The sequence below is a fragment of the Narcine bancroftii genome, chromosome 10 (genome assembly GCF_036971445.1).
Source record: "Narcine bancroftii isolate sNarBan1 chromosome 10, sNarBan1.hap1, whole genome shotgun sequence".
Lineage (NCBI taxonomy): Eukaryota > Metazoa > Chordata > Chondrichthyes > Torpediniformes > Narcinidae > Narcine > Narcine bancroftii.
In genome coordinates, this window is record NC_091478.1 from 67,175,418 (window position 1) to 67,201,964 (window position 26,547).

Sequence of the window (26,547 nt, forward strand, 5' to 3'; positions counted from 1 at the left end):
TTGAAAAGTACTACAAGTTTTTAATAAAAGGAAGGAGGGGGAATTTCACAGTTCGGGAATAAATTATGACAGCCAAGATATCTGCATCATCTCCAAAGTTTCTTCCACAGGCCCTCCTTCCCAATCTGGGTCAGGCCCTGTGCTAACACTGCTCGGCTGGCATTCAGCCCCTGATGCTGTGTCCACGTGCAAAGCATCTGATAGACTGTCTCAGTGAGGCCGTATGCTTGATTGTCATATTGGATGATCTCGATCTGCCCATCAGTCAAACCCAGGTACCTACCCAATGATTTCCAATCCTTATTGACCAATTCAGCCAGTTCCTGGCATTCATTTGAAGTAACCGTGGATGAAGGAGCTACAACACACACAAAGGACAGCAGTGTAAACATAACAAAAAGCATCCCATATGCAGATTTAGAACCATCAAACACAAATAGGCCCTTCAGCCCTGCCAGTCTATTCTGTCCCATCTCTAAGACTTGTCCCTCCTGTCCACATACCTATTAAAAAGTAAAAACAATGCTGAAGAAACACAGCACGTCAAACAGTATACTTTATATAGCCAAATAAAGGTTCAGAACCAACATTCATAACCAAGCCCAAAATGTTGGTTATGCACTTTTACCTTTGCTCTATAACCTGCACTGTTTGACTGCTGAGTTTCTCCAACGATATTTAACCTCAACCACAGCATCTGCAGACTTTCATATTTTACCTTCTTTACCTATCCAAATTATTCTTAAAAGGTCAAAACTGAGCCCACATTCACCATGACCGCTAGCACCTGACCCTAGTGCTTCTCACACTACATACCTTTCCTCAGTAGGGGAGGGCAGAAGGATGCTCCTCAGTGGACCCAACAGATTATAATTCTTCAATAATTTGTGAACTCTTAAAGAGCCAAGCCTTGATTTCTCAAGCAGGGGTGGGCGACCAAGGGGGCAAAACTTTAGAAGTAACATAAGAGGAAGCTTCTTCACTCGGAGAGCGGTGGCTGAGTGGAATGACCTTCTGGAAGAGGTGGTTGCAGCAGGGCCAATTTTGTCATTTAAGAGGAGGTTGGATGAGTGTATGGATGTGAGGGGGTTGGAGGGTTATGGACAGGAAGCAGGTAGGTGAGACAACTGGAGTTCATTTAAATCAGTGCAGACTAGAGAGGCCAAAATGCCCTGTTTCTGTACTGTAATTGTTATATGGTTATGATCAGAATATGTTCCACTCCTTTCCAGGTTCTGGGACTTAGATATGATATTAAATGAGATGGCTTGTGAGGTCAGGGGGGACCAGACACATTCAGGGTCAAAGGTGAATACGACTTGTTCCCCCGAACCTCACAAGCCCACATCTGCCCAGGATGAGAGATTTTGCTGGTTTTGCTGTTAACTCCTCAGATGCCACGATTACTCACACTTTAGGATTTCCTCTTGCCTGCCACCCTGGTTCACTTCTAGGAAGAAAGAGAAATGCATCAATAATTACTTGGTTAAGTATTGTGATATACTCTGCATTTCCCTAACCCCTCCCCTCCACTTCCCTCTCTCCTCCCCAACATTCCCTCCCCTCCTTCCCCACCCCTCTCATCACCCCTCCTCCCCGACACTCTTCCCTCCTTCTCCACCCCTCCCATACCACTCCCTTCACCCCTCCTTCTGCACCATTCCCTTCACCCCTCCCCCACTACCCCTCCTGTCACTCACCCATCCATCACCACCCCTCCCTCACTACACTCTCCTCGCCTTTCACAGCCTCTCTTGTCACCTACACTCTTCCCATCTTCCCTACCCTATCACCACCCCTCCACACCCACCCCTTTCCTCTCACTACCCCTCCCCTCACTACTACCATCACCCCTCCCCTCCCCAATTCCTCCACACTCTCCCCTCCTTCCCCACCACTCTCCTATCACCTCCCCACCCATCACCACCACTCTCCCCATGCTCTCTCCTCCTTACCCATCTCTTCTCTGTCACCACCGCTGTCCCACCCTCAAGCACTCACTTCTTTTTCTACCTTTCTTTCATGTCCTTCCCCACCTTCTTGGACCCTCAACTCCAAAGTCTAGGGAGAGTCCCCCTCTTCCTCCCCCACCTTCCCCTTACTTCCCACAACCCTCTCTTTCCTCCCACCCCCTCCTCTCCCCACACACATGCAGTATTACATCTATTGTCTTGTTATTGATCAAAACTAAGGTGACCTCAGAGAAGCTCAGTGTGTGAGGACCTTTTGTAGAATGGATCATTTAGATTTGCTAACACCTCTGGCCTTTGTCTGGGGACTGGGGAGTGCAGACCTGTGGCTACCCAAACACTTAGACTGACCCAGAAAGAACACAACAGACTCACCAGGCGTGCATTCCTTCCAAGACTCATCAGGCGTGCGTTCCTTCCAAGCAGATTCCAGAATGGACTCTAGAGATAGGGAAATCCACAGTAAAAAATGGACTGATTTTATTCCATTCAGACATTCAGAGGCTTTAGAATGGTTTGGGTACAACATCAATTGCCGATGTAAAAGGGAAGACCATTCAGCCCATCCTCCCTCTTCCTGATCTCTCCGATTAGCTCCTCCCTCCCCCCACCCCCCAATCAACCACCCTTGTTCGTACCAAGTGGTATTATCTTCCAAGTGGTTGTCCAGCTGCCTTTTGGGAGTCACCACTGGATGGGTCAGCCATTGCCGAACCCCGTCAGTGTTCTCCAAACCCCTCCCCGGGAACCCAGTCACATGGGGCTGGGTCTCAGAGCATACACAACTCTGACTGGCACTTGGGTGGTCATAGATCTCCGGTGGAAGTGATGACATTTGAACAGTTTCCATACCATCCTTTTGGCCAAATTCTACCCCAGAGGGTGGTTTGTGGGGTGAGGGGAAGTTTTGTGGCAACACTGTTGGGGGGGGGGTGTGGGCAGGGGTGATCCATGACACAGACTTGCTTGCTCCTGTCTGTTCTGGGGTCGGGCCCTGGGTTTGCATCACATCTTACAATTGTTAGGCCACGGAGTGAACCTTTGTGGGATGCAGTGGTACATCAGAAAGCGTACTGTGTAAAATCCACACCACTAATCCCAGAACAATGACATGAACAGCACCCTCAAGAATCATTTACCACAAACAAATGTCCCACAGATCCTTCAGTAAATGTTAGGAACAGCTTTCCTGACCAATGCACTGACTCTGGGCATGGAGTGCGGTGTGGTTGCTGGACATGCAAACTTGACCTCTGGTCAAGAGTGGGGCTGACTACAGCAAAATCAGGTACATGGATAGGGCTAGGGGCCAACAGCAGGTACATGGAATTAGCTTCAGTCGGCATTTTGATGGGAGCATTCTCCTTCATCTCCCCTGTTGGTGGAGCAAAATGCTCTCGAGGCCAAGAGAGCCCAAAAGGCAGCTCATCCTGGCGCGCAGTTTAAGATGGAAGGTCAAGGGTCAGTCTGCAGCCCTGCAAGTGAGGTACTGATTCACCCCACCCCCAGCAGTCAGGATCCCCAGAGACCACTCCGGAAGCAGCGATCTCTGGGATATTTAGAACCCACCACCCCAATGGCACCAACCACCCCTCTCTACCCTTCCTGGATCAGTGGCTGGGGTCAGTGAGAGAATACAGTCTGCACTCTTCCCCCCCACATAGCTCCAGGCTCTGAGGGAACCTGTCCCCCTCCCTCACCATCCAGGCATGGAGAGAGTCTGTGGCTGGACATTTCCACTGTTATCTCCTCCACACTTGCAATGGACCAAAAATGGGATCATGCACCAGGGAGAGGGAGAGGGAGGGCCATCTCCCTGATCCCAGATGGAATGGGCTCAGTCATCCCACTGTACTGAAGTGAGGAGATAAAAGGTGTTGCTGGACTCACCAACATAGTGGGTGCATTTATTCTGCTCCTCAACGGGTACTAAACAAAACAAAGCACAGCCAGCAATCAGTCAGGGGGAATAGAGTCAGGATAACCTGGGCAGGAGTTCCAGAATCTTGAACGAATAACCAGAAAACCGTCACAGCACCAGCGAGCCGGGTTCAAACCTGCACTGTCTGTAAGGAGTTTGTACGTTCTCCCTGTGTCTGGCATGCGTTTCCTGCAGGTGCTCGTTTCCTCCCTCCCTCCAAAACCTACCGGGGAGCTGTACGGGAATTTGGGTGCAATTGAGCAGCGTGGGCTTGAATGGCCATAATCTACTTCTACCGCGTTGTTTAAAAGAAAAACACTTTATTAGAAAGTTGGAGGGACCCGATGGCTCAGGCAGCTTCCTTTGATGGAGAGAAGAGGTCTTGAGTGGGGCCCCTTAGTCCAACCATTTGAAACAGCGCATTGACTCATCAGTCAGGGAACTGCAGCAACTCACTTTCTTCTGGCACCTTCTCCTTGTCCCTTAACAACTTCAGCTGCAAGAGCAGACTGGCTTGGATGCGTCATAATGTGGGTCCCGGGAGCTTCTCTGCTCCACATCTGAAGCTGCAGGTGGTGGTGAATGCAGCTCAGAAAATAACAAAAGCTTCCATGGACTCCATCTACATCCCCCACTGCCAAGGAAAAGGCAAGATCAGCTCTCGTCTCCTTCCTCCCATCGGGGAGGAGGCTCAAGGGTGTGAAACCACGCCCCATCAGGTGGCCATCAAACCCCTGAGTTAACCCAAAAACAGTCCCCTTGGTTGATTTTCTTTGCAATAAATGGTGCTCTTATGAATGTTGGAGATAACTTTGCTGGAGAACCCCTTCTCCCTGGGCTATGTATTCTCTCCATGGATAGTGCCTGACTCCCCCGAGTGCCTTCAGCTTAGGAAACCACAGACCTGCAAGGTTCAAAATAAAATGAAAAACAATCTGGTAAAATCAAGGCAGCAGAGTTCGCGGGGCAGTGAGCACAACACCGTGATATGCTCAGGACACAAATCCCGAGCTGCCTGTAAGGAGTTTGCACGTTCTCCCTGTGTCTGTGGGGGCTTCCTGTGGGTGCTCCAGTTTCCCCCCACCCCACCCTTCAAAACATACAGGGTTGTAGGTCAATTGGGTGCCACAGGCTTGTGGGCCAAAAGGGCCTGTTACCGTGCTGCATGTCTTGTCCAAAATGTACACAAAGCTCATCATCTTTCCAGGGAGTTTAGAAAGCCAGAGAAATACCACAACTACTTCTTTCTAAATGCATCAATATTGCCACACTCACAGTGGTGATGTCAGTCTAAGGTCATTCAATTTACTGTCAATGTGCAAAGTCGGATTAGTGGCTTTAAAGTTCATTCCACAATGGAGATCATTTGCTTCCAAATGACAAGGCTTCTGCTCCAAGTTCCAGCTGCAGAAGGGGAAAGATCCAATGATACATTCCAGGGAAAGGGGACCACAGTGGTGAGCGCAGCTGCCTTGCACCTCAAGGATGTGCTTCTGGCCTCAGGTGCTGCCTGTGTGAAGTTTGCATTCTCACCGCGACTGCCTGGGCCTTCCTCAGGCTGCTCCACTTTCTTCCTACCTCCCAAAGACACACGGATAATTAATTGCCTCCAGAGTAGGCATGTGGCAAATGAATGCCAGGAGAGTTGAGCAAAGATGGGTGGCCCAATTACAGGAAAGAAAGGAGCTGGGGGAACGGAAGTGCTCTGCTAGGGGCTGGTGTTCACCTGATGGGCGGAATGGTCCGTCTACCCAGTCAGAGGAAAGTCAATTCCAAGCCACAGGGTTGTGTGGAGAATAACTGGCACCGATCTTACACCACTCCTTGCTAAATGGGCAATGCTGATTCCAAACAGCTGTCCTAAGGAGGTCATTGACCTGAGATTCCTTTCTTCTCCATTGCTGCAGCCTGTCCTTCTGAGTACTTCTAGCATTCCTGGTTCCTATTGGCTGCAGTTCTTTGATCTGGGATGGGGGAGGGACGGTGTGAGTTACATACCAACCCTACCAGAGGTGGACAGCCTTTGCCTACAGTCTTGTGCAACGGGAAGACACAGGCACCAAAGCAGAACATCTGCTGTTCCACTCAGACCAATTCAGCAAATTCTAATGAGCAAGATCGATGGGCAAGGCTTGTTGTACTGGTTTGGAACATAGGTCATGGTCAAAACTGGCACCCAACACTTGGGATGAGACAGTGCAGGCAATTTATCACAACTCACATGGGGAACAAATGGTTTTGGTCTAATTGGTTTCCTTTTTATATTTAGCCATCTCAAGGCTTCCTGTTTTGAGAAATAACTGTTGGTCAGGGAGTACTCCCAAGAGAGGAGGGGTTTCCTGACAGGATTGCCTCATCACCACTGGACCTCTGTCAACAAAACAGTAGAAGCTGCCTCAATTATTGTATTTTAAGACACAGACCAAGTTTTTGAAGAACTGGGGAATTAAGGGTTGTAGGGAATGGTCAGGCAGGTGGAGCATAAGTCAAGGGCAATTCATCTGTGATAAATAGCAGAACAGGCTCGACAGGGCAGATGGCCAACTCCTGCTCCCATTGCTTGTGTTCTGCTCAGTTCCCAGTTTGTTCTCTGTACAGAGCTACAACACCTCCTGCTTGGGCTGGGGTGGTCCGTGCACAGCTACGGCACCTCCTGCTTGGGCTGGGGTGGTCCGTGCAGAGCTACCACATCTCCTGCTTGGGCTGGGGTGGTCCGCGCACAACTACCACACCTCCTGCTTGGGCTGGGGTGGTCCGTGCACAGCTACCACACCTCCTGCTTGGGCTGGGGTGGTCCGAGCACAGCTACCACACCTCCTGCTTGGGCTGGGGTGGTCCGTGCACAGCTACCACACCTCCTGCTTGGGCTGGGGTGGTCCGTGCAGAGCTACCACACCTCCTGCTTGGGCTGGGGTGGTCCGTGCACAGCTACCACACCTCCTGCTTGGGCTGGGGTGGCCCGTGTACAGCTTCCACACCTCCTGCTTGGGCTGGGGTGGTCCGTGCACAGCTACAACACCACCTACTTGGACTGGGTTGGTCCGTGCAGAGCTACAACACCTCCTCTTGGGCTTGTGGGTGGGTGGTGTGCACAGAGCTATATCATCACCTGCACTGGCTGGGGGTGGGCAGATTCCAGCTGACTTCCCTCCTGGGTGTACTGTACTGAGCAGATAAATAAGTGGGGACTCTGAGGGTTGTCCTCAGTGCAGCCCAGAGGTGGGAATAGTAGCAGAGGTCGGTCATCGAGCCAGTTGAGCCTGCTACGTCAATAAGATCACATCTGGTCTGGCCTTCGACTCAGCTCCACCTACCTGCCCTTTCCCCATAACTCTATGTTCCCTCCTCAAAATTATATCCATCTACTGTATGCATTAAATACAATGAGGCCGTTTCTCCTTCTTCCTTAGGTAGAATTCCATGGAATCACTACCCCCTAGGAGAAGCAATTCCACCATCTATTAAATCTTCTGCCCTAAATCTCGAGGCTTTATCCCTTCATTCTACTCTCTTTTCATTGGGGAATAACCTTAAAAACTGTATCCGCTGGCAGGTAGAGTGATTTGTAAGCGGAGAATCTAACCCACTTAGTCAAAACTAAATACTAATTGAAGTTACCGCAAAGGTCACTACTGTCTCTCACGTGACCTCCAATGTTCATCTCACAGAGTCCATCTACGCAAGAGGATATCTGCGGAAACAGAATCCAGAATCAGAAATAATAAGAGTTTGCAATGTACAAATGCACTGAAATTCTTGCTTGCTGTAGCTAAACAGGTACAGAGCTGCAACTCCTCCTGCATGGACTGGGGTGGTGTGTACAACATCTCCTACCTGGGCTGGGCTGGGATAGTCCATACAGAGCAACAATATCTGGACTGGGACAGTCCGTACAGAGCCCTTCTTTTTTTAAATTTTTTACACTATGAACCATATTGACCAAAATACACAAACATTTCCCTCTTGAATATACACAGTGTCATTTTCTCCCCTTTTTCCCCCCCCTTCCTTCCCTCCATCCCACCCCCACCCACTAAATGTTCAACATAAAGTAGAAGCAAAGAACAGGAACAGGTAGACTGGCTGGGGGAGGAGTCCAGACCAACAAATGGTCTTAATTGGAGAGAAGAGAATTGATTCTGACAGAGAGAGAGAGAGAGAGAGAGAGAGAGAGAGAGAGAGAGAGAGAGAGGTATGGAGAGCTATGGACCGGGTGCAGGCCAGTGGGACGAAGGAAAATGATAATTCGACACATAGAAGGGCCTTTTTCTATGTTCTGGTACTCTATGGTTCCAAGCGACTTCCAGAGGAGGTAACTAACTGAAAAGCAGTCATTCTAGTGGGGAAGTGAGTGGGGGAGAAGGATGAGTGAGAAGGTCTCAGAACACCAACTGACCTGTGGCAGCTCAACAGAATGAGCCCTGGATCTCTGCAACTGCTGTGTCAGTTCCTGCACCGCCTGTTGAATCTTCTGCTCACATATCTTTTGAGGTTCAAGCTCATAAACACACTCTGTGATGAAAGAAGAGTTATTAAACAGAGTCATTACATGGACAGTGTCCATCCATCCCCATAAACCACCACCCCATTTGTTTCTGTCTGGATCAACTTCCACCCAGCCCCTGGCCTCAGTCTGTCTGCACCCCTATCATTCCCACACAGCTCCTTTGTCACCCCACCATGTCCACCCAGCCCCTCTGTCTCCATCCTTCCACCCCAATATGTCTGCACCTCCATGCACCCTGATCATTCCCATCCAGCCGCTTTGTCACCCTACCATCTCCATCTCTGTCCCCAAAACCCCCAGCCCCACCATTCTCCACCTCTGCCCCCAACACCACCATTCCTTCCCATCCCCTCTGCTGCCACTCACACCCCCCCTCCATCTGGCCCCTCTGTCACCCCCACCATTCCCATGCGAATCCACTCCTCCATTCCCACTCGAGCCCTCTGTCTCTACTACTATTCTCGCCCAACCCCTCTGTTACTGCCCTATGTCCCTCTGACCTCAACCCCACTATTTCCACCTGACCTTTACACCAGTGGTTCTCAACCCTTTCTTACCACTCACAAACACCATGTAATCCCTATGCCATCAGTACTCTGTGATTAGTAAGGGATTGCTTAAGTAAGGTGGTATGTGGGTGGGAAGGGAAGGTTGAGAATCACTGCCCTAGATGGTTACTGAAATATTTTGCTTGAGAAAAACAGTCATTGGCCCATTTCCTTTGGAGTTAGGAAACCGTGCACATAACGAGTCAATTTGGTACGATTAAAACAGTGGTTTTCAAACACTTTCTTTCCACCCACATACCACCTTAAGCAATCCCTTACTAACCACAGATTACCGATGGCATAGGGAATACTTAAAGAGGGATGTGAGTGGAAAGATAAAGGTTGAGAACCTCTGCTTTACACCCTGCTTCCCCGACTTTCTGAGGGTGTAGAATTCAGGTTTGGAACAAACACAATCCAAGAAGAATCAATGGCCCTACTAAATTATGGGACTAAACTTTACAAGAGGGATCATTGATGAGGTAGAAGATGTGCTTATGGGTAGTAATGTCAGGGCTAATGGTAACACACATATTTCTACTGACAAGCATCACTATGCACATATATCAGTCAAAACACAAAGCTGGAGAAACTCGGCAGGTCAAACCGTGTACTTTATATCGCAAAGATAAAGATACATAACCGACGTTTCGGGCTGGGGCCCTTCGTCAAGGGATGACAAAATGTAGACAGGCGCCTGAACAGCATGGTCTGCCCCATGTACTGTCCTACCAAGACCACCCATAAATTGGAGGAGCAACATTCAATTTTCCGTCTGGGCCCACTCCAGCCAGGTGGCATTTTCATCGACTTCTCTGGGGGTGGGGAAGTGAGTTCTGTGAGCTTTCTCTACCTCCTTCCCCTCTGTCTTCTTTCCTCCAGCTCTCCACCCCCTTCCTTCTCCACTCACAGCCTTTCCTCCTTCCCCCGCTTGCTGGTGTGCCCTCCCTCCCTTATCCACCTATTATCTCCTTCCTCTGGGTTCGTGCTCCACCCCCGCCCACCATTTTGTTGCGGTGCCTGTCTACATTTGTCATCCCTTGATGAAGGGCTCGAGACCAAAACGCTGCTTATGTATCTTTATCTTGGCTATACCAAGTAGTCTAACCTGCTGAATTTCTCCAGCATTGTGCTTTCATCCACAGCGTCTGCAGACTTTTGCGTTTTACGTACATCAGTCGCAGTGTGGACTAAAACGTACTTGAAAAGGGAGGACGATCATTGGGGTTGTCATGCCAACACTGTTGCATCAGTTTAATGAGTTTACCACAAGGTTTCTCAAGTTCATTAGGAATCTCCTTCATGTTGGGTCGGTTTCCTCTCCCTACACACGACATTATATGCTCAGAATTTACAGCATCTGAGAGAGAGAAAGAGAAAAGAATTGAGCCTGAAAAATATGGGGACCAATAGTTTTTACACAAAGTAGTTATTTTGTTGCAAGGTAACACAGGAAAACTCCAATAATCCAAGATCCCAGTGGCTTGGCAGCTGATAAGTCCTTGGCGTCCAGAGTGGGTGCAGCCAAGAGTGGGATCCAAACCATGGGCCAGAGACTGGCCAAGAGCACCAGATGTTGTAACATTCAAATTGAAACTCGCCAAGTTCTATTTCCCACTCCCTTTAACTCCTGAACCAAAGAAGTGATATGTATTGGTGAAGCAGCAGGAATGGTGCAGAAAATCTGCTCATCCAACAGTAATCCTCCATCTCAAGGATGCAGGATTATGGAGTTTTACTGCGTAATACATCTCTTGCTGCAATTAACAAATCATCTCTGATCCATTTTGGTTAGTTCATTTTTTTTTTGCTACACAAATCAAGTCAACCCTTTAAGTGCAGATGCTGACCACAGGAAATGGCAGAGGTTCCCAGCAGGACCAGACAGCATCCATGGAAATGGAAGCCGTGTTAATGTTTCAGGCGGAGGCCCCCTTGTCCAAATAGGGCGGAACGGAGGGAAGGGAAGTGCAGACGTGTTGGAGATTCCATATCTGCATGGTCAAAGGGGCTGTCGGTGAAGGAAGGCAAAGCAGTCGGAGGAGCCGCGCTTCAAAGTTTGTGCTGAAGATGAGAAGGGACACAGACATCCACTGAGGAGGACTGAGGCAAAAGGGATGGACAGAACTCACTGCCTGCAACTTAAAAGTGCCTTTTTAATCTCACACATCTCTCAGGTCTCTCTCTGCAGATGCTGCCTGACCTGCTGAGATTTTCCAGTGCATGCTTCCCAGAAAATGCATTTTATTATCTCACCCTCCCATTTTTCATGAAGTTTTGATCTGACAAGCCTCTCTTCGCAGATACTCCTGCCCTGCTGAGCACTTCCACTGTGGGTCTCCTCCAGGCACTCCTGTTTCCTTCCATGTTTCAAAGGCAGACAGGGTTAGTAGGTTAATGGGTCACATGGGTGTATTTGGGTGGTGTGAACTCGTGGGCTGGAAGGGCCTGTATCTCTACATTTAAAATTTAGATTTCCAGCATCTGCAGGGTTTTTTTTTGCCAGCTCTGGCCACACTAGCATTATAATCGATCGTCAATCGGACATCAAAGTGGTTAATTTTAGTGGGGAGAGAGGCAGGGTTGCTGTCAAGCAAGTCGAGTGGGAAATTTGTCTGCCTGCAGAAAAGGTATCTGGCAAGGGTATGACTGAGTTGACATTTCGGGTGGACCCGATCTGAAACTTCGAGGGAAAGTACCCCAGCCCCTGACCCGCTGCTTGCAACTGTAGCCCAGGGTCCCCAGTCTGTCACCTTGGTGCAAATCCAAGAGGGGCGAGTGCATCAGCCGCACCAGTCGGGCAAGGTGGGGCCCTCAGGAGGCAGAACTGTTCCTGCCCCAGACCTCCCCCAACCAGGTTTGACAGAAGGCAAGGCTGGGAACAGATCTATATCACCTGTCAAAGTTGCTGTGGACTTTATATGCATCTGACATTCAAAGATCTTTAAAAACAAATAAAACTGAAGTAAATTAATTTATAAGACTAAAAACGATAATTGTGTATAAAACACAGAAATGATTGAAAACATTTATGTAAAACTATGGTCTCCTTTGCCTCTCAACCAGGGAACTCAGAATCTCCATGGGATATTAGATCCAATGCCAGTCCAACTAGGATACAGGTGGCTAATCCATTGCATGGTTGGTGAATCCCAGCAGTCCAGGGCCTTACTGGGAGGATTCCCTGCACCCCTTCCTCTCCCTTGCAGCCCAGCAAGGCCACAGATTCATTGCCAGATTCACCCTGGTAACACCAGGGCTTGGTTTCAATGGCTGACCTCCATTCTGCCACATTGTTTCTGTTTCCATCTCCACGGTCACTGCCTGACCTGTTGAGCATTTCCAGTCTGCACTGCTTTTTTATTTCCGTTTTCCAGCATTGCAACACTTTTTTCCCTCCCCTTTTCCAATAAATGCACGTCCTCAGCAAGAATGTTATTCCACCCCCAGTTAATCTGTGGAATCTCACAACAGGCGAGCCGTCACACCCTTCAGCTACGCACATCACTGGGTGGATACTTGATTAAAACACTCGCAAGGCAGTACGCTGGCATTCAAAGCTCCTGGCAACAGTGAGGCGCTCACTGGCTACAACTACAGCGTGCGGCCATTTCCACTAACAATCAGTTCCATGGGTTGGAGTAGTCAAAGAAAGCCTGTAAACGGTGAAGACCAAGCCGAGCATCACATTCAATACCAAGAAAACATTCACAAAAGAAATGTAATAGTGAACCTTCAGTACAGGATTCCCTGCTAAGTTTGAGTCAGGCCAGATACTATGGTAGTTTCTCCACGCTGCATGTTATAAAGAAAAAAAAGGACATTAAAACAGTTTTGACAAAGGACTTGGTTTCTCTTCCCAGTCACTGAGTATTTTCAGCATTTTGTACTTTCATGAAACACAGTTATGGCTGTACTTACTTTTATAGGGCACCTGGCAAGTCAGTATCTCCCAGATAACAATTCCATAGCTATGAGATTACAAAGAGAAAGTGACCAAAAGGTTATTTGTTATAATCAGTTTTAAGAACCAAGCAACATGACAGTAATAAACTCATGAGGTCTGATCAGAGATCAAGCATTTTGCTAAAAACAAAACACCTGCAGATTATTTTAATGGAGCCAGCTGCACATTTCTAGCATTTTCCCTTTAAACTAGTGCTTGAGACTACTTCATCCTCCTCCAACAGCCTAGCCTGGCGGTAATCCAGATGAGGGTGGGGGCAGGGAGTACACTCTAGACCCCTCCGACGTATGTGCTCAAAGTCTGCACATCTCAGCTCATGTCAGTGGGCGCGGGTTGGCTGAGCTTAGAGGACAAATGACAGGCGGCCAGTGACCGATACCCACCTCGCGTTCCAGCCACCTGTCACTGCACTCAAGTTCAGGGTTCTGATAACAGTTTTGAAAGCAAAATCCAGAGATCTTGAGGAGATAGAAAGTTGGCCAGGATGGAAGGTTTAACTGGATTGAGGTTAAGGGAATGGGCTATGGTTTATACGAGGGCAGGGAGATGTAATGTTCTGCTTCCAGGATAGAATGTCTAAGAACAGGGATGGGTTTAATGTGAGGAGAGAGCAGAACTCTGACACACTTCCTGTGCTATGTAATCTGCGTGGCCCTTCAAACCTTCCAAGAATTGAGTAAGCTCCTGGCCACAATGAAGATGACATGTCAGGCAGTTTAAGCACGTGAGGCATGGTCGCCTCACAGGCATTTGGTTATTTAAGGCGGCTGGGAAATAAAATTTCTAACCTCTTCTGAATTATTTTATGGTTTACATCAACATTTGCATCCCTCTCAAATGACTGTTAGTGAGTTGGGAACTGAGGTTGGGTGAATCTTGGTAGACGATAAAGTCTGCACAACAGTGTGAAATGGTGAAGGGGTGGGGGGGGAAGAGAGACAGGCCTGATGCTCCAGGTGGTCAATTCCAACCTGCAATTGTTGTTATTTTTTTAAAAAAGTCACTCTGCAGTGAATGGGAGAGAGAGCATGGTTGGGGGGTGTTATGTTAGTGTTTTCTAAAAACAGAGTCCACTCAGGGTTCCGAATAAGAAAAGCAGGAACAACCCACGAAGGGCTGGAGGATCTCAGCAGGTTAGGCAGCTTCGATAGGAGGCAAAAGGTAGTTGAGGTTGCAGGCCGAAACTCTCCCTTGGAAAAGTGAGAAATGCTGGACGCACTCAAGCAGAGTAAAAACTATCAGCGCTTCAGAATCAAGGACCTTTCCCAGATTGGGAAGAGTGAGAAAACCATGTTTTATGAGGTAGGGTGGGGGAGGAAGGAGAGAACAGAAGGGTCACCTGTGACTGGGCTCAGGCCAAAGTTACCAAGATAACCACTACTTTATCGAGCAGCACTTAGAGGGGGGTGGGTTGGGCAGAGGCGCTACCCTGTGTAGCTTACACTCCACAGCATCCGAAGAATAGAAATACAGGACTTGTCCTTCATGAAATGTTGATGGGGTGACCTATGACCACAGGCATCAAGCCCAGAAAAGGTCGTGCTAATGTGGAATGATGAGAAGACACTGAAAAATGTTGATCTGTCAGGAGGAAGTACAATTGTACGAGGATCTGGCTATAGTCCAGGCATCTTCATGTACCCATTTAAGCTGAGAGATAGGATATAGGTGAAGTCAATGATGGAAAGGCCATACCTCGTGCTGCTCACAACCCGTAAAGCTGTTAAAGTGAAGGAGAAACTGAGTGGATACATGCCTCCAGGGTGCAAATTCACTGTGACAAAGAAGAAATAAACTCGGAAGTGGCATCTCCACCAAGAGGAAGGAACGGTTCTGAGAACCTAGAGACTGGAGGAGAAAAGAGAAAATCTAACCTATAGCTAATTGTGATTATTAACAAACTATATACTTAATAAAGAATACAAAGAAAGATTGAGTAGACGGGGTCTTTATTCATTGGAGCGTAGAAGGTTGAGGGGGGATTTGATAGAGGTATTTAAAATTATGAGGGGGGGATAGACAGAGTAGATGTGAATGGGCTCTTCCCCCTTGAGGGTAGGTGAGATTGGAATGAGGGGTCATGAGTTAAGGGTTGGGGGCAAAAGTTTAGAGGTAACATGAGGGGAAACTTCTTCACTCAGAGAGTGGTGGCTTAGTGGAATGACCTTCCGGAAGAGGTGGCTGCAGCAGGGTCAATTTTGTCATTTAAGAGAAGGTTGGATGAGTGCATGGATGTGAGGAGGTTGGAGGGTTATGGATAGGCAGCGGGTAGGTGGGACTAGTGTCCTATTAAATCGGTGCGGACTAGAGGGGCCGAGATGGCCTGTTTGTAAATATATGGTTATAAAGGAAGTAGTGCTAATCACCCTATTGGGGTTGGATTGATTAATGCTTAAATCACCCAAGGGTAATAAGGAAGGAGAGAAATTTTGAACATGTGAAGGAGGGACAGAGTTGACCACACTTACAAAATACTAGATGGCAGTTTGGTAATCATATGTCTCACCGTGCAAAGTTTGTGCGGCAGTTTCCCCATTCGGGCACAGAGTTCGGTTTCTCTTAAACCCCTGCCAGTGGAACAAGAACTCTCGTTATGTATATTAGTAGGATTACAGGCCTATAATATTTCGAAATAGTCTCGATTCCACACCAAAGGGAACAGGTACGCCCTTCGGAGAGATGGTGGGATCATTTGTGGCATTGGCTTCCAGGCCTAGGGACCTGGCTCCCTCATGGGATATTGATTGTAGCAATGATTTGCTTTATACTTTGCTGTGCTATTGACATCGTCAAAATGCATGGCCAAGCATTTATTAACTGCATTATGGTGACTACTAGCAACCTCACTCCAGCAAGTCAAGGCCCAAAAGGACATGGTAAGGTTCAAGGACCTAAATGAGGCAGAAAAGGACAGTTGTGATGAAGAAGTGCCCATACCATCTAGATTATAATCCCCCTTTCCAAGACGAAGCGTCACTAAGCCTGTAGAATGCAGAAAGGAAGATAAGGGCATGTGAATAAATGTGAAAGTTGGCTGGATGTGTTAGTCCAAAAGATTAACAAGGAGGGGACCTGTGGAAGAAATTTCATGCAGAGATGTTGACATGAACATGGTCGGCAAACAGTCATTGTGGTGGGTGCCTGGATCTGGTTCGTTGTGTTCCAAACATATCATTTGGAAGCTGAATTGGAGTCAATTGACTGAATTGACTGTAGTCAAGGAAGCTAACGATGGTCAACGATGAGTTTTTATTACAAATTAACAAAACTAAGATTTAAATTTTTTTTTAAAACTGTAGTCAAGGTCCAGATGTAGTTTGCAAAGTTTTCAATAAAATGATATGATCATAATTTCTATAAATGCTCGACTGTCTCTCTATTTTTAAAAACTGCTTGTCGAGGTAGATTTTAGAGTTCAGTGAAGGCTGCTACATACTCTCCATGCTAATAAACTCTTAGAGCGAATATCAAATTCTCTGAGTTGACTTCCACACTATTTCCCCCCACCCTCCAAAAGGAACCGATTAATTGGAAGCCACACATTTCATAGGCTGGAAAGGCCTTCTAACATGAACATCTAAAACAAAAGCAGAAATAAACTGATCCAGAAAGCAACTGCAAATTATATATGGGGTGGGGGGGGGAGGAAGAAGAAGGGGAGGGGAGGGCTGCAACATGCCTAGATAGAAGACAAGGTGTAGTTCCTCAGATCTATACTGGCACTGTTGAAGCATTGTCAGATGTCAAATACAGTGTGGTAGGATGGCGAATTAATGTGCTAAGAGACTGAAATAAATGGACTTGTCCAGCAAAGCAGTCGCACTATCTGTGCTGGTTTTCTCCATAGTAAAAGAGATTCTGTCATGAGCATAGAAATACTATGTTAAAGACTTTATTCACTCACCTATACACATCAAACTTGGAGTCCTTTCTGGCACTGATGTCATTGAAGCATTCGGGGGGCATGTAGCTAAGGGTACCGTGAATTTTGCTGGAGTCATTGCTATTCTGGCTTGTGAGCTTGCGCCACTTTGCCAGACCAAAATCAGAGATCTGGGAAAGAGAAGGGCAGATGTAAGACTTTGGACCTGAAAGACAAAACTCAAGATTGGGGAGGTACCTTATTACACATGCCATCAACGCCCTGACATTGATGGAACCTAAAAGAAAACTGTAGATGTTGAAATCAGCAATTAAAAACAAAGTTGCTGTAAACATTGAGCAAGTCAAACAGCATCAGGAGAACGTGAAACAGTTCAAGCCAGAAACCACGAAGGGGTTCTGATCTGCCACGTTGACTGATTCTCTCTCCATAGAAGCGGCCTGTCCTGCTACAATTTTTTTCCCAGTGTTTTCTGTTATTAAGGTTGTGTCTGTTTCTCAGTGGCCAATTGACCATGAGGCTTTAAGTTGGCCAGCAATAGGGCGACTGTCCGTTATGCCAGTTTGCTAACTCCTGATGATTCCATGGTTTTACAGCTAGTTGCTGCTACCATTTGTCTCACTTCTGTTAGTGTTCAAATTTACACCCCAACCCACCCCCAGTTTGGATGATGTTTGTGGGTTCTAGATCAATATTCCAGTTCCACAAGGAATGTGCATATGGTTGAAAGGCACCAGTGTTTTGTTTGTGAGGGGAATGGTAAGCAATTAAAGAACAACGTTAGGGTTGGCATGCAAGAGCAAGATCTTAGATTGGATCAGGTTTATTGAAGAATCGATCATTTTTATTTTAAATTTAGACACTCAGCATTGTAACAGGCCATTTCAGCCCACAAGTCTATGCCACCCAATTTACGTCCAATTCACCTACACCCACGGTACGTTTCGAACGGTAGGAGTAAACCAGAGCCCCCACGGAAAACCCACACAGGGAAGAATGTGCAAACTCCTTACAGAGTGGGATTCAAACACCGGTCCCAATTACTGGCGCTATAAAGGCGTTGCTCTAAATGTTACACAAACCATGCCGCCCCATGTCAACCATGTGGCCCCATTAGAAATAATTTAGAAGTTAGCAATACAAGGCATTAAAGCATTAGATTAAGGATTAGATATGGGTGTCTTAGAGGTTTAGACCAGTGGTTCTCAACCTTTTTCTTTCCACTCATATACCACTTTAAATAACCCCTATGCCATAAGTGCTCTGTGATTAGTAAGGAATTGCTTAAGATGGGATGTGGGTGGGTGGGAAGGGAAGGTTGAGAATCACTGCTCTAGACCCAATTGTTACTGAAATATTTTGCTTGAGAAAAATTGTCATTGGCCCATTTCCTTTGGAGTTATGAAATCGTGCACATAACAAGTCAATTAGGTACGATTAAAACAGTGGGTTTCAAACTTTTTCTTTCCACCCACATCCCACCTTAAGCAATCCCTTACTAATCACAGAGTACCGATGGCATAGGGATTACTTAAAGTGGAATATGAGTGGAAAGAAAACAGTTGAGAACCAGTGGTTTAGACTATGGGGATTATTTCTTGATTGAAAGGGTTACATGATCCAGTGATGTTGCTGAGATGTTTCCATTTCTCCCCAGAACATTGTGTGCATTTTACTGCCTACTGCTGGGTTTGCCCTGCAGATTGTGATGGAAATTATACATCCAAAATGTTAACTAGTCTAATAGGTGCCAATTGACAGGCTTGCTTTAGATTTTAGCCAGTTGTAATTTTGCTTCCTTTTTAAATTGCTGATGTTGGATGTGGAAGGAGATCCCTATTTTTCCAAACACTTCCTGCCTTTCCCAAAGCAGCAACTTATGTGAGACTTCAGCTGGTTCATTGTGATGCCAGGATTCAGGTATTATTAATAGCTACTAAGAAAAGTTCATACACTTTAATTTACCTTGATGCGATAGTCCTTATTCAGCAAGATATTAGCAGGACTCAAGTCATGGTGATACAGGGCTGGTTTAAGGTTATGTAGGAAGTTCATTCCCAAAGCAATTTCATATGCAAAGCGGAGATGAAGAGGCCAGGGGACTTTATAGCAAGAAAGGAGTTCTTTCAACGACCCGTTCTCCATGAATTCAGTCACCAGTCCCAACGATTCAGTTTGAGTACTCAAGTCACATTTTATAATTCCATACAATCGGAGAATGTACTCAAATTGGGCCTTGTGCATCTTCTTTGCTTCTTCCAACAGTTCATGGCTGTTACTGTAATGGTAAGCAGAAAGGTGTCACACACAAAGAAAACGTTGGGTGGGGGTGGGTGGGGGGGAACTGGGATAAATGGGGCTCCAGAAAGAGCCTCAAAATAGAAAAGTCATGCTGCCTTGGCAACTGATCTCTCTGGAACCCTCCACATTCGTTCTGTGTCTTATTTGTTGTACTATGTATGAGATGTCTACCTGGCCTGGTTACAAAACAACCTCCATCTTGGTACATGTGATAATAAACTTGAATCCTCCAAAAGTCAGCATGATAGATTGATGGGCCAAATGACCTCCTCCTTCTAAACCCCCCCCCACCCCCACAGGAACTGTGCATTCAGATATTAGTGACTATTTCAAGGATTTCTTTGCTGTTTAAAATAACCCAGATAGCGGTTCTGAGTGAAGAGCAAGTACATGCTTATTGCTCCACGAGGCAATAACTACTAAGCAATAATATCCTTTCAAACTGTGAGTGGTTGTCATTTAAAAATGTTAGGATTTCTAAAATAAATCTGTCTAAATAAAAATCTGTTTTTAATGTCTTTCTACCTTTTTCTCTGGGAATGTCCAAAAACATTTAACTCTGCAAAACACTTAATAAGTGAAATGCCACCGAATAAGGCATTAAGGTGGCATTTACACTCATGTTTAAGTATCTAGACCAGAATTTGAATCATCAAGGTACCGGCAAAAGCTGCAAATGAACTAAGTGCTGGTATTGATCGGACACAGTGGGCTAAAGGGCCTGGTTCTGTGCTCTCCAACTTGATGATCAAAGCTGAGCATCATTGAAGGTGCTGCAGCCACATGGTATTAGACTGCTGTCTCCTCCTTTCCCAGTTCAGTTTGAGGCAGGGGTGACCAACCCTGCCACCTACAATAAACTTCAGATGTTTGAGGGCTGCAACAATCGCAAGCCATCCTCATTAAAACTACCAATGTATAATCCCTGAATTAGGAATAGGATGACCCCAGAATTTCCACCTAAAATGATGGTTTAGACTTAGAGCGATACCCTTTGGAGGTGACCCCAAAATCTGGCACTTACCCATCATCAGTGGATGCTGTTAAAAGCAAATCACAGTATTTTAATAACAAATGATCATTTATAGCAGTGCATCACTGGGGGTGAGGTGCAGGAGAGGCAAAGGGGGAGGAGGGGAGTGAGAAAGAGAGAGAGACACACACACACGGGGGTGGGGGTGGGGGTGGGGGGGGGGAAGAGAAAGACTGCACACGTCCCACGATGAAGTGTGTGGAGAATGTTTTACAATCAACCCACTCATACTTGTCTGCCCTTCGCTGTAAGATCCGCTCCTGAGATCGTTTCAAACCCCACTCCCTTGGCACCAGATCCCCTCTCTGTCATGATAATGAATATGTATGAGATATACCGGAAGTCACGTGGTATGAGAGGGAGATAAGAACACAAGCAGGAGAACAAAGGAAACCGGAGAATAAAAAGACACTAAGAAGTTTACCTGATAAACTTGTGTTTAATGTTTTATTAACTTCACATTTCGGGCCACAAATGTGACATTGGCGACGAGGATGGAAGAAGCTTGAAGAAAATTAAAGACTAAATAAGATTACAGAGGTTTACAGACAACTTCAAGGTGATAAGAATTTTCTCTGTGTCTCAGTACTTTTGGGGCTGAAATATTTCCTCATGGCTGGTGCAGACAGTGACTTTCTAACACATAGTGGAATTGCTCATTTTGACCCAACGAGTGATGCAAGCACTGTAAGTGTGAAGTGGAAGGCATGGCTGGAAGAATTTGAATCCTACGCCGACAGTCGTGGCCTATTTCTAGATACCGGTACAGTTGAACAAAAAGCGCAGAGAAGGGCGTTACTTCTTTTCACTGCTGGAGCTGCAGTTCTGGAAACATTTAAGACACTTTTGAATACTGGAAGAAAGGATGAGTACCGGAAAGCGGTAGATGCATTAAATGCACACTATGTAGTGACACCGAATGCTACATTTCAACGCCATTTGTTTCGGAGAACGAGACAAGAAGATGGCCAGACAATTGCTCAGTACGTGACGAGACTACGCCAGCTAGCTGTTGGATGCAATTACATGCCAGCTGATTTGGACAACCAATTATTGGATCAAGTCGTACAGCACTGTAGATCAGATAAACTCAGAAGACGTCTACTGGAAAGAGGGATTGAGTTGGAACTCACCGATGCTTTAACCATTGCTGCTGCATTAGAGGATGTTGAAGGGCAATTTCATACCATGACACTGAAAGACAACTCAAGCCATCAAATTAAGAGGCTCTCACATCGCCATAATCAGCCAAGATATACGTTGACACAGGACGTGGAGTGTTATCGATGTGGAAACCGAGGTCACTTTGGAAAAGACCCATATTGCCCGGCCAAAGGCAAAGTTTGCAGAAAGTGTGGAGGTAAGGACCACTTTGCAAAGAAGTGCAAAAGCAAGTCCAATGCAGACCAGAAGAGGAAGAGTACAGCTTCCAAAGGCAAAGCCTGGGGGAAAGGAAAGTATCCTGGAAAGAAAGATACCATTCGCCAGATAGACGGTGACGATGATGATACCCAGGAGGAACAGAGTTGTTACCAATTTACGTTGAATGAAGTACGTCATGAGAAGGTCCCAGTGATCATTGGTGGAGTGACAGTGCAGGTCATTGTAGACTCAGGCAGTGACAGTAATGTGATTGATCGACATTTATGGGAGAAGTTGAAAAGGAAAAAGATCATCTGTACCTCAAAGAAGTGTTCCAAGAAACTGTATCCATACACAGCAACCAAGCCATTGCAGACCATTGGATGTTTTACTGCAACTGTTGAAGCTGGAGATAAGTGCACCGAAGCAGAGTTTATGGTCATAGAAGAGAGGGGAGAACCATTGCTGAGTAGAAGCACAGCGCAAGACCTGGCAATACTTCATATTGGAGCTTGTGTCAATTCAATTCAGTCATACGAGGATATGAAGCAAGAATTCCCCGCAGTCTTCCAAGGAGTAGGAAAGCTGAAAGGTCGACAATTGAAGCTAGCGGTAGATGAAACGGTCAAACCCAAGGCACAACCAATGCGCCGAACTCCGTTTGGACTTCGTGGGAAAGTCGAAGCCAAAATTAAAGAATTGATCGAACAAGACATTATTGAACCGGTGGAACATTCGACACAATGGGTCAGTCCCGTAGTGATTGTGCCCAAACCAAAGGGTGACATAAGACTATGTGTTGACATGAGAATGGCCAATGAAGCTATAATTAGAGAACGACACCCTATACCAACAGTGGAGGAAATACTTCAAGAACTAACTACCAGCAAGGTATTCTCAAAAACTGATCTGAAGTGGGGCTATCATCAATTAGAGCTGGATCCAGGTTCCCGAGATGTAACTACATTTGTGACTCACTGTGGATTGTATCGTTACAAGAGACTATCATTTGGAATTAATGCAGCTTCGGAGATCTACCAGTATGAAATCCATCAAGTGATTCAAGGCATTCCTGGAGTTGCCAACATTTCTGACGACATCATAGTCCATGCACCAACGAAGGAAGAGCATGACAGACGGTTGAGGCGTGTACTATCTAGGCTACAGGAGGCAGGCCTTACCATGAATGGAAACAAGTGCCAGTTCGGTGTGTCAGAAATGGACTTCAAGGGACACAGACTTACACGGAAAGGACTAAACCCTGCAGAGGCCAAGGTGAAAGCTATTGCAGAGGCAAGTGCACCTCAGAACGCAATAGAGGTGAGGAGTTTCCTGGGATTGGTCAATTTTTGTGCAAAGTTCATTCCTAATTTCGCTACAGTGGCAGAACCACTAAGGAAACTAACCAGGAAAGGTGTACCATTTCATTTTGGATCTGAGCAGAAGAAAGCGTTCACAGCGCTGAAGCAAAGCCTGACTGATGCAAAAACTCTTGGATATTACGATCCGGCGGCATCAACCAAAGTCATAGCGGATGCCAGCCCAGTTGGTTTAGGAGCCGTGTTGGTCCAGATGCATGATGGAGGACCAAGAATCATTGCCTATGCCAGCACATCATTATCAGATGTGGAAAGAAGATACTCTCAGACAGAGAAAGAAGCACTCGGACTTGTATGGGCCTGTGAGAGGTTCCATGCATATTTATACGGCATTGAATTTGAACTCATCACAGATCATAAGCCATTAGAGGTGATCTATGCACCTAGATCCAAACCATGTGCCAGAATAGAAAGATGGGTACTCAGACTACAACCCTACAAATATAAAGTAATCCACATAGCAGGGAAAGCAAACATTGCTGATCCGCTGTCCAGATTGGTGAAGGATGGATGTCCACAATCCAAGTCAGAATTGGGAACAGAAACAGAGAGCTTTGTACGCTTCGCAGCTATTCAGGCGACACCGAAAGCTGTGACTACGAAGGAAGTCGAGAGAGAATCCGAACGTGATCCAGAACTCAGGGAAGTAAGAGAATGCATACAGAGTGAACAATGGGACAAGTGTACTCACAAGGCTTACATTCCCATTAGAGACGAACTTTGTTGCATCGGACAGTGTGTATTAAGAGGTTGCAGATTGGTGATTCCGCAAAGATTGAGACCGAAGATCATATCCTTAGCACATGAAGGACACCTAGGTATTGTTGGTACCAAGCAAAACCTCAGGACCAAGGTATGGTGGCCGGGTTGTGATAAAGATGCAGAGAAATTTGTTAAAACTTGTCACGAATGTCAAATCACAAGTAGGAGTAATCCGCCAGAACCGATCCGGAGTACGCAACTTCCAACAGGACCATGGATCAACGTAGCTGTTGATTTTCTTGGACCTTTACCGATGGGTGAATCAATTATGGTAGTGATAGATTACTACAGCAGATACTATGAGTACGTGGTGTTGAAGTCCACAACCACTGAAAAAAACAATACAAGCGTTAGCAGAGATATTCGCAAGATATGGATTACCTGTTACATTATACTCTGACAATGGTCCACAATTCATTTCAGAGACATTTGCGGAATACATGAGGACCACAGGTATCCACCATCATAAAGTATCTCCGAAATGGCCGCAAGCCAACGGAGAAGTAGAGAGACAAAATCAGTCCATTGAAAAACGATTGAGGATTGCATACGCAGAAGGACAAAATTGGCGAGAAGCATTGCTATCTTATGTGGCTGTCTATCGAGCAACGCCTCATGCAACCACTGGAAAAAGTCCTGCAGAAACATTTTTTGGGAGAAAAATCCGCACCAAAATGCCAGAAATAAAGGAAATCCGAGACGACCAGGAGATGAGGGACCACGATGCTGAAAAGAAAGGTGCAGCAAAGCTGTACACAGATTCGAAACGTGGAGCCAAGTACTCAGACATCATGCCAGGAGATAATGTTCTAGTGAGGCATGAAACTGGTGGTAAGCTAGACACACCTTATTACCATCAACCCTATACTGTCGTATCCAGAACTGGCAGTATGGTGACAGTCAAGTCTCCGACTGGAGTCCTGTATAAGAGAAATGTATCAAGTGTAAAAAGGTACCAGTCCAGAGATACATCGAGCGAAGAGGTTGAAAGGCCAATACGAGATGCTGAAACTGAGAGACCTGATGATGTTCCAGAGGCAGTTACCAGCACTCCTGATGAAGTGACTAGAGCGCCAGAAACACCCGAAGCCGTGGTGAGCAGTATTTCCAACGCCGAGAGTGAACAACCGAGAAGCGACGACAATATCGCAGGCAGGCCGAAACGAAACCGGAAAGTGCCCAAACGATACGAAGACTTTGTGCCATAGTTTTAATAAGAACTTTAGGACAGTATTTAATCTTATATCATAAAGTGCATGTACGAGTGCAGTAGGAAGTAGATTTTATGTAGTAGAGTTATAGTATTACCATTAGTTACGATGTTTGTATGTTTCTGAGGGATATTGGTAAGTGAAGGTAAAGTTTATTTCTGACTAAAGGAGGGATGTCACGATAATGAATATGTATGAGATGTACCGGAAGTCACGTGGTATGAGAGAGAGAGAGCTAAGAACACAAGCAGAACAAAGGAAACGGGAAAATAAAGCCACTGAGAAGTTTACCTGATAAAACTTGTGTTTAATGTTTTATTAACTTCACATTTCGGGCCACAAATGTGACACTCTCCTGTCCCCTAACCCCACCCCCCGTCCCCTAACCCCACCACCAACAGCCACAACAGATCGACCAGGACAAAGTCCGAGAGCGTTTGAGAAACTTTCCAAAGTCTGGAGGAACTTGTGAAACGTTGATTTCTCTGGGCGGTGGGGCGGGAAAGGGGACATCGGGCTGGCGGCAGGGTCGGGGATTTCCATCAGAAAGGAAAATGCGACAGTGTCATTGAAGAAGCTCAGACTGTCCATTTGGTCGAGCGCGGGAGTTCGATATTGGGCGGGGCCGTGAGGGCTCACGGGTAAACCCGAAGAAGAGATAACTAACAGGGCGTGCGCGGAGCCGGCGGCGAATTTTACACCCTTTGTATAGGACGAGCACGGTGCTAATTTTCGATGTCCGCCGTCCTATACAACGGCCTGTGCGGCACACGCGTCAAACAGGTCGCCCACCCTTGGTCCCGGTCCCAGTCCCAGCAGAAGGTTTGGAGTCGTTTGATTGTCCTGCTACCTTTTCCCACACCAAGCAGCGAAGTCTTTTTTTTAAACAAACCCACCCTCAGATGATAGAAATCCGAAACTTCCGGAAGCAGAGACCGGCCCGCGAGAGTTCCCAGAAAAGTTTGGAAGTCATGAGGAAGTTACTCGGTCTGCTTTAAAGAGGGGGTTCGTGTCCGCAGGGAGCCCGGGCACCCGGCGCCCCGCCCCTGCGGCCCCTGTCGAGGTTCCCACCCCGCTCGCTCCCAGCATTAGTTACCTCGTCTCCGACTTCAGGTACTTCACGGCCAGCGGGACCCTCCACACCTGATGATAGGCTCTGTAAACGTCGCCGAAGCCGCCCGATCCGATCTTCTTCGCTTTGACCAAATCCTCGACGCGGAAGCAGCTGAAATGGGAAGGCGGGTTGGGTCCGGGCTCAAGCCCCGGGCCGCCTGCTGCTCCCCGCCGGCCGCTCTCCATGTCCCCCGCCGCTGCACCAGCTGGCCCGTGAAATCCCGCCCTCCGACCATCCTGGATTTCTCGAGTTGTTGGAGGGAGGGCGATGTGGCTGGCCCGCCCACTGATGACTCGCTCCCCTGTAACCCCTCCCCCTCTGATTTGGCCACAGACACTTGGACCAGCTGAAATCTCATGTGTATTAAAGCCTATCAGTCATTAGGCTTCTTCTGCCAAGAAGGCGCCTCCAGAAGCACTTCAGACCTGTGGAATGGTCATTCCACTGAAAGCGCAGCGCTGGCCATGTGAAAGCGACAGCTTCACGGGAGGCACCGCAGAGCGGACTCCGGCTGCTGTCCCTTTGGGCTGTCAGGGTTGGGATGGCTGGCTATCAGATCTGGGACAGCTGGTGTGGGCTGTCAGCGCAG

General features: G+C 46.9%; 1 protein-coding gene across 1 annotated transcript; it reads right to left on the minus strand.

Moving 5' to 3' along the window:
• On the minus strand, positions 1-26,273 carry LOC138744676 (receptor-interacting serine/threonine-protein kinase 4-like). Its single transcript, XM_069901212.1, has 13 exons — positions 25,941-26,273; positions 18,762-19,074; positions 16,818-16,966; positions 12,868-12,917; positions 12,680-12,741; positions 11,843-11,888; positions 10,148-10,306; positions 8,288-8,403; positions 7,510-7,582; positions 3,861-3,899; positions 2,346-2,411; positions 1,412-1,450; positions 1-358 (listed from the first exon to the last, which is right to left on the minus strand). Exons 1-13 carry the CDS (start codon positions 26,141-26,143, stop codon positions 87-89), a joined length of 1,587 nt encoding a protein of 528 aa, XP_069757313.1. The 5' UTR covers positions 26,144-26,273; the 3' UTR covers positions 1-86.
• Between the last annotated feature and the right edge of the window lie 274 nt (positions 26,274-26,547).

What these genes read in the sequence shown, in the direction of transcription:
- LOC138744676 (XM_069901212.1), bottom strand. Translation starts at nt 26,143, where the DNA reads ATGGAGAGCGGCCGGCGGGGAGCAGCAGGCGGCCCGGGGCTTGAGCCC. An exon ending in TAAATGCACCCACTATGTTG is followed by an intron (nt 2,412 to 3,860) that starts GTGAGTCCAGCA and finishes CCCTATCTCTAG; the next exon opens with AGTCCATTCTGGAATCTGCT. An exon ending in GCAAGAGGAAATCCTAAAGT is followed by an intron (nt 359 to 1,411) that starts GTGAGTAATCGT and finishes TGTGTGTTGTAG; the next exon opens with CTCCTTCATCCACGGTTACT.